General features: G+C 51.6%; 2 protein-coding genes across 2 annotated transcripts; both read left to right on the forward strand.

Moving 5' to 3' along the window:
* The first annotated feature begins 4,241 nt into the window (after positions 1–4,241).
* Positions 4,242–5,518, forward strand: LOC102707025 (fasciclin-like arabinogalactan protein 14). Its single transcript, XM_006653175.2, has one exon. It carries the CDS (start codon positions 4,327–4,329, stop codon positions 5,191–5,193), a length of 867 nt encoding a protein of 288 aa, XP_006653238.2. The 5' UTR covers positions 4,242–4,326; the 3' UTR covers positions 5,194–5,518.
* An 819-nt stretch (positions 5,519–6,337) lies between these two features.
* LOC102707305 lies at positions 6,338–7,622 on the forward strand. The gene has a single exon (XM_006653176.3). It carries the CDS (start codon positions 6,338–6,340, stop codon positions 7,541–7,543), a length of 1,206 nt encoding a protein of 401 aa, XP_006653239.2. The 3' UTR covers positions 7,544–7,622.
* The last annotated feature ends 381 nt before the right edge of the window (positions 7,623–8,003 follow it).

The following is an 8,003-nucleotide window of genomic DNA, read 5'->3' on the forward strand; positions in this document are numbered from 1 at the left end:
AACTTCGTTTAGGTCACCCAACATGAATCTCGATCAATAAATACCAGAATTGAAAAAATGGGTTCAACCCACAATTGAACTTTCAAACTCACCCAACCGGTAAACTAATTGGTTTCTATTTAAAAATTTACACTTATATTAACTAAATAGGGTTAATTCGTTCTATGCCACTGCAAATATGGCTATTTAGAAAATGTCACTGTAATTCGCGTATTCAGATAGGTGCCACCGTAGTTTTTCCAAATTGGATCCATACCACTGTCGTAACTTTTTCCATCCACTCCGTCATCTTCCCCACTTTTTCCATGCACTCCGTCATTGTGGAAAATATTGGAGAGAAGAGAAATCATATGATCTATTGTGATCTGTTGTATTCGGTTGTATTTGCACTGACCCTTATGGGTGTATCTATAGGATACATAGGAGATAAAAACTTAGAGTACAAGATAAATATTCTATCGTATCTCTCTAGGATTTTATCTTTATCTCTAGAATTTCTATTGGACTCCGTTATCTCTAACCGTATGTATCTATATCTCTAACATTCCCCCTCAGTCGTAACGGGAGCGAAGCGAACGATTGCAACTGGATTTGAAATCTTGTGTTTCATCGTCTTTTCTTCTTTGTTTCTCCATCATCGATTGCATGTCTGATGGATAGTCCTCCACTTTGGTGACTGCGTCTCCTTCTGTATCGTCTCGGTCCTCCACCTTGATGACTACGTCCCCTTCTGTGTTGTCCCTTGTCTCTCTCCTCTATTCCCTCCCGCAGTCATAGAGGGAGTGTCATGGATGAGATCAATGACACAGACGTTTTTGACTGGAGTTGTCCAGGATGATTTGTTGTAATTTTTGTCGAGGTAGCCGATCATGTGATAGCCATGGTCGTTGTAGACATGATAGTTGATGTAGCCGCATATAGCCGAAGGCGAAAAAAAATTTGAAGACGGAGCTGCAATCATAGATGAGGCACCTTGTAGGTGTCAGAGGATGCCATTGAAAACGTCTTTGCATATGTTAGAGAATGCCCTTGGGTCATCTTGCAGATGTCAGAGAACGCCGTTGATGTCGGGTCACCAATTTTTGGTTGTACTCCGTACGTCGTGTATGAGGTCACCACCGTAGTGATGCTAGGTTGATGCAGTCTTTGCCGTCGTAGATGACGCGATCGATGCCGTCGTCGATGAAGCATCTTGCAGAGATTCCTGTCAGATGACGCGAGATGAATATCCATCATTGTGGATGAAGCGGCGGTGTGTTATTCCTATATTGATGTAGACCATCGTTGGTGTATTGATGCATGTTGTGTACGGACGTGGAGGTTTGGTGAAGATGTCTGTTGCTTGTTGGTTGATCGATGTCGCCGCACCTCTGCTTCTGCCGCTATAATTTGGGGATTTTGTAGAGAAAAGAATCTAATCTAATCTAATCTATAGAGGATGGTGGCTAAAAGGAAATTGATCTAATACTAATTATTGGAAGAATAATCTAATCTAGGGATAATATACGGGGATTACTTAGCTAATTAAAAGAAATTGAATGCATGCACGGTAACGTGCGGTGAAAAGAAAGCGTTGAATGCATGCTTCGCTAGTGGCTGGAGCCGTCACCGGGAGTGTGCTGTATGGCGCGTGCGTCCTGCGCTGGCGCATGGATGCCGATGACAACGGATGGCTGGCGTCCTCGTCGACTTCCCGCTGGATGGACTTGTCGGCGGCGAGCATGCTGACGTAGACTCAAAATCGACGGCTAGTGTTAGGATCTAGGCTCTAATACTAGTGGGAAATATTAGAGAGAAGAGAAATCATATGATCTATTGTATTCTGTTGTATTCGATTGTATTTGCACTGATTCTCATGGGTGTATTTATAGAATACATAGGAGATAGAAACTTGGAGTATAAAATAAATATTCTATCGTATCTCTCTAGGATTTTATCTTTATCTCTAGAATTTCTATTGGACTCCGTTATCTCTAACCGTATGTATCTATGTCTCTAACAGTCATCTCCCTCACCCCCGTATCTCCCCCATCACGTCGCCGCACCGGAAAATCCCATCCTCGCCAATAGAGACCCCATCGTTGGGCGTCGCATCAGAAATCCCCTTCTGCTTGTTGTCCTCATCGCCACCGCAGGCGGCAGCACTCCGACTATGCGACGCCGCCTTGGCACTTGTTGTCGCCTCCACGCGTCTCTACCTCCCTGACAGCGTGTCTCAACCTCCTCTCTCGGCCTCCATGCTGATGTGCGCCGGATGATTTCCTCCGCCTGGCCGACGTCGTCTTCACGGGGTCCGATAGAGCCACCCGACCCGCTCGAGCTCGCCGCCAGTGAGCGGACTCCCAAGCCCGCTCGGACTTGCCGCCGGTGGACGGAGTCCGGCACGGAGAGGGGCAACGCAGCGGTGATGAAGTCTAGAGGGGAGGGGAGGGGCGGTGTGACGGCGGCATCGACATTGGCCTCTAGATCTGGTGCAGACGAACGATTTGATGACGACGACGACCTCGTCTTCCCCCTCCACACCCGCGATGGGAGTGGTGGTGGCGCGATGGCTGGCTCGTTGTGATGGCGCAGTCTACCGCGGCGGCCACCCCTTCAGATTGGTCTCTGAAGCTGTTGTCGCGCCGCCCATTCCGCTGGTCGCCGACTCCACTGCCGGAGCCATCGGCTCCATTATCGTCTTCACCTCCACGGCTGCCGAGGCGGTGATGAGTCTGACGGAGAAGGAGAGGGAAGAAAACGGAAGGAAGAAGGCAGATAGATGGAAAAGTTACGGTAGTGGCATGATATGATTTAGAAAAAAATACGGTGGCACCCATCTGAATACACGAATTGTGGTGACATTTTTCTGAAGTCATATTTACAGTGGTAAGGAACGAATTAACCCTTATAAATTTATCGGTTTAGAAAAATACCATTGTAAATTCACTGTTTATAAATATGCCATTACAAGTAGACGGAAACTATTTTCGTGCCACTTTCTACGCCTGAATAGGTGCTGTTGACCACTCATGACCTTGATTTTTTCGTATGGACAAAGATACCCTCGTGTGTTTATTATTCGGGAGCACAAGGCACAACCTCCATCTGTTCGGTGCTGTACGCCATCACGTTGGCAGAGTTGCCACGGCTCTCATCCTCCTCATTGCCCTTCTGCTTCATCTCTCTCAAGCCATCACTCCCAGTTGCTTCCTCTGATGCCGCTACTATTGACCGAGGCAGCGGGCCTGTGGGGACGACGACGAGGAGGCCGCCGAGGAGGGCGAGGGCATGTCGTCCTGGTTGAGGAGAGGGTCGAGGAGGTGATCGATTTGAGGGAGCGGTCGAGGCGCTTGGCCTAGGATAGGAACTTGATGGCGCGTGCGTTGCCGCCGGCGTCGAGCGCATCCTTCCCGATGCGACGAAGGACCTGATCAGATTGGATCAGCTCCGCCCCAATCCAATTTGAGGAGGGTGTCATCGGCGTCGGCTCTCGGGGCCAATCCAATCTGAGGATGGCACCGGCTCCCGTGGGAGCGTTGAGCAAGACGCCCCAGACACAGATCGGGTCTAGGTGAGCAACGCCTTGAGGTCGGCGAGTGCGCGGAGGTTAATTGGAGTCCGAGAGCGGCGATGACGGGCGAAGCCGATGGCAGCAGCGCGACGACGAGGGCTGCTAGGCCAGCTTCTGTGCGAGGTGCCAGAAGAGTTTCTCGACTGGGTCGGTCCTCCGGTGAGTCGGTGACAGCAACGGCTGGAAATATTACAGGCGAGCAGGTGGCAATGGCGGCGGCCGGAGGGCATCGTGCCTTCTGTACAAGAGAAAGATGAAGCAGGGGCATTTCGGGCAATACGAAAATACGCTGGTCTGTACGAGGGTCCAACGACCTTCAACGGGTAGAAGATGGCATTTCCCTATAATTTATAATTTGGTGAATTGTAATGTATTTTTTAAATCGATATATTTATAATGGTATTAATCTAATTAACCCAATTTATAATGACATGATACAATTAACCATATATAAAATAATGTGTTAACGATTAATTTTTTAATTAAAATCTCGTTACAGTGTACGGTCAAACCGGTTGTTTATAGAATAAAGACACTAACTCCAGCCCACGTGCACAACGTTGTGGATGGCTTCATAATTAAGATGGGCCCACAAGAGACTCGGTCAAAGTGTCTGGACCCTCAGCCACCTCTAACCTTAATTTGGCGCCCATTAATCCACTCCATGCATGCACGCCCCGCCAACTTTAGTCCCCCTATTTCATCTTCTCCATTTCCGGCCATCTCCCTCCACGTGACGGCTGCCCTCGATCCACGGAGCTCAGCAAGCAACCATGGCAGCCTCGCCCATGGCTGCCCTCGCCGGACTCGTCGTGGCCCTCGCCTTCGCGTCGGCCGCGGCGGCGGCCTTCAAGTTCAACGTGACAGAGATCCTGGACGAGTTCCCGGAGTTCGCCGTGTTCAACGGCCTCCTCTCGCAGACGGGGCTCGCCGGCGAGATCAACCGGCGGCAGGCTGTGACCGTCCTCGTCGTCGACGACTCCGCAGCCGCGGCCATCACGTCGCTCCCGGACGACGCGCGGAGGAAGGTGCTGGCCGTGCAGGTGCTCCTCGACTACTACGACCCCGTGAAGCTGGACGGCATCAGGGCGAAGACGGCGCTGCTCGCCACGATGCTCCCCGCGGCCGGCCGCGCGGGGCTCGTCAACTACACCGAGAGCCCCGCCGACGAGCAGATGGCGTTCGGCTCCGCGGAGCCCGGCGCGCCGGTCAGCTCGCAGCTGGTCAAGGTCGTCGCGTCGCGGCCGTACAACCTCTCCGTCATGCAGCTCACCGCCCCCATCGTGCCGCCTAGCATAGCCTCCTCCTTCTCCTCCTCCGGCGGGGGCAGCGGCCGCACTCCGCCGTATTCCCCGGCGGCGACTGCCGACGGCTCGTCGACGACGACAACCTCCGAAGTGACCGTTCCGGCGTCTGGGACGGACGCTGCTACGGTAATGTCAGACTACGACGACGATCCCATCGCTCCTGCAGCAGCTGTAGTAGACACGCCGACGACGACGACATCGCCGTCAAATGAGAGAAACGGCACGGCCGACGCGGCGGCGGACGGAACAAGGACGTCGGCGGGAGGCAGGGTGGTGGCCGGCGCAAGTGTTGGGGCGATCATGGCTGGGCTTCTTGTGTTCATTTGGATTTAATGTTAGAGGCTGTGACATTTTTTTTCTTTCAATGATGATTAATTAACTGTGTTAGTGAGTAATGACTAGTGAGAATTGAAACAGAGTTTTTTTTTTGCACCTGCTCACGTATTATTAGCTGTTTGGTTTTATTCGATAAAATATATAGTTAGCATGTAAATGTTTGTGTATAACTGTATAGACTGGAACCATAACATTAGTGCTTGTATTTTTTTTTTCAAACGTTTTAATAACTATTTGGGGTTTGCATGTAAAATATGGGTGCAATAGCACCTAGATGTAAAATTTTGTTGTCCAGAACTGGACATCTTGCGCCGTAAAATTCACTGGAAATAAATTCTAATCTCTGGAGAGGATATCCTCTCATTGTTGTATATCATATAAATAGTTATAAAAAATTAAAAAAAAGTTAATAAAATATATTAATATGTGATATATCGTTATACAAACATACATATCTAAATTTATCATCTTGTAATAAAAAGAACAGTCTTTTCTGCAGCTCATACAAATTAAATCCAATCTTACATGTTTATACACTGAAATATCATATATCATTTTACTATTTTACTATGTTGATTACTCCCTCCATTTCACAATGCTAGTCTTACATAGATTTATATGGATGCTAATAAATTTAGACATATATATAAATTATATACATTCATCCATTGATAAATTTAGATAAGGACAAAAGTGTTACAATATAAAACGGGGTTAGTATTTTATAAATATTTAGTGAAATGCAACAGAAAGTGCAATCTCTCTCACCGTGAAGATCTTCTTCTCCCTCGTCGCCTCGCCGGCGCCAACTCCGTCGTTGCGTGGTTGTGCCGCACCGGCCGTCGAACACCGCCCGCCGCCTCAAAATGGACTCAAATTCATTCTGCAATGGAGTACGGCCTATGGCGTCCGAGTTCTTGGAATCCTTTCCGGCAAAGGACATGGCCTCCTCCCCATCGGAGTCGGACTCGGAGTTGGAGACGAACTAGGAGTCGGAGACGCCGCGCGCTCCATAAAACTAGGATTCCACCAGCGACGAACTCATTTGATCATCCATTCCATCGTTCCCGATCGATCGCCTGAGTCCCGACGCAGCTGCGAGATCCACCCGTCGCGCGCGCGAGAGATAGCGCCGGCGTCCATGGCTTGCGCCGGCGAGTACGGCGCCTCGGTGAGGATTATGATCAGCTACGGCGGCGCGATCGTCCAGGCCGACGGCAAGGCGGCGTACTACGCCGGGGGCGCCCACCGCATCGTCAAGGTCGGCATGTCCGAGCGGCTGTCCGACCTCCGCGCGAGGATGGCGGCGCTCGCCGGCTGCTCCGACGTGTTCGTCCGGTACGCGCTCCCGGGGGAGGGTCTCGGCCGGCTCCGCGACGTGGCGAACGACGGCGACCTGTGGAGCCTCGTCTCGCTGCAGCTCTACTACCACGAGGTGTCCAAGCCCGGCCGCGTCAGGCTTTTCTTGTTCGGCATCGACGCGACGCCGAGGACTCCCGCGCCGCCGCTCCGGGGCGCGTCCGCGTCGTCGTCGTCGCCAGCATTACCCGCATTGGTGGAGGAGGGCGACACGACGCCGGCGTCTGGCGGTGCCTGTGCTGCTCCTCTGACACATGGCATGCCCCGCACCGCGTCTTCACCGGCTATGGCGACGTCGTCGGGGGGCACCGCCGTGAGGATGAAGGTCAGCTATGGCGGGGAGATGATCCAGCGCGACGGATCAGCGGCGTCGTCGTACTACGCCGGGGGAGTTCACCGGATCGTCAGGGTCGGCCTGTCCGAACGCCTCGCCGAGCTCCGCCCGCGGCTGTCAGCGCTCGCCGGCTGCCCCGACGTCCGCATCCGGTACGCGCTCCCGGGGGAAGGGTTCGGCGGCGGCCTCCGCGACGTGTCCAGCGACGGCGACCTGTGGACCCTCGTGTCGCTGCTCTTCTTCCACGAGGCGGTGATCACCTCCACCCCCAAGCAAGGCCGCATCCGCGTGTTCCTCTTCGGCGGCGTCGACGCCCCCGCGGCCGCGGCGCCGCTGATCAGGCGGGGCGTGTCGTCGCCGCTCTTGCCGACGCTGGTGGAGGAAGACGGGGACGGCGACACGGCGGATGATACAACTCCGACGGCAGGTGGTGACACTGTCACGACCCAGGGGATGCGGCGGAGCGTCTCGTCCCCGGCGCTCATGGCGACGTCGTCGTCCGCCGGTGCAACTTCCGCTTCTGCACCCGTCAGCTCGCGAGACACACCGGCGATGGTGCAGTTTGCCCCGGTGGTGTTTGTGCCAGTGATGCCGGCGGCGATGGTGGTGTGTCCGGTGATCCCCGTGTATGCGATTCGCGCGTTGGGTTATTGAGTGTTTCCTGCTGCCAAACTGGCTTATGTAGTAAAATCAAGTTGATTTTGTACATTCAAAATTATCTATTAGTATTATTATAGACACCGACAGATGGACATGTAGAGACGTAGGACTCATTGTAGCGGTATTACTATAGAGGATTACCACGATGATAATCCTTAATCGATGAAAGTAATCACCATGTGTTCGACGGAATTATGTGATTATGAGTTTCGTAGCTGTTGCATCACATTGTTCAAACAAGAGCGCGGCCAAATCACCGTTATCATCGAACTCAAGCCTAACGAATACTTATCTCACAGTTATATGATTATTAACGTTTTCGACATCAGCATGGCCTTCCAACATATCTTTACTATACTTTTTAGAAAAAAAAAAAGCAAACGGTATTATTTATAAACAAAAATCAATTTTTTATATGTTTTTAGTGATCTAAAAGCAAAGGTGAAAAATACGA

Source organism: Oryza brachyantha, chromosome 4 (genome assembly GCF_000231095.2).
Source record: "Oryza brachyantha chromosome 4, ObraRS2, whole genome shotgun sequence".
Taxonomy (NCBI): domain Eukaryota; kingdom Viridiplantae; phylum Streptophyta; class Magnoliopsida; order Poales; family Poaceae; genus Oryza; species Oryza brachyantha.

Bases quoted from the DNA above. Each gene is read 5' to 3' on its own strand.
- LOC102707025 (XM_006653175.2), top strand. From the start codon at position 4,327: ATGGCAGCCTCGCCCATGGCTGCCCTCGCCGGACTCGTCGTGGCCCTC.
- LOC102707305 (XM_006653176.3), top strand. From the start codon at position 6,338: ATGGCTTGCGCCGGCGAGTACGGCGCCTCGGTGAGGATTATGATCAGC.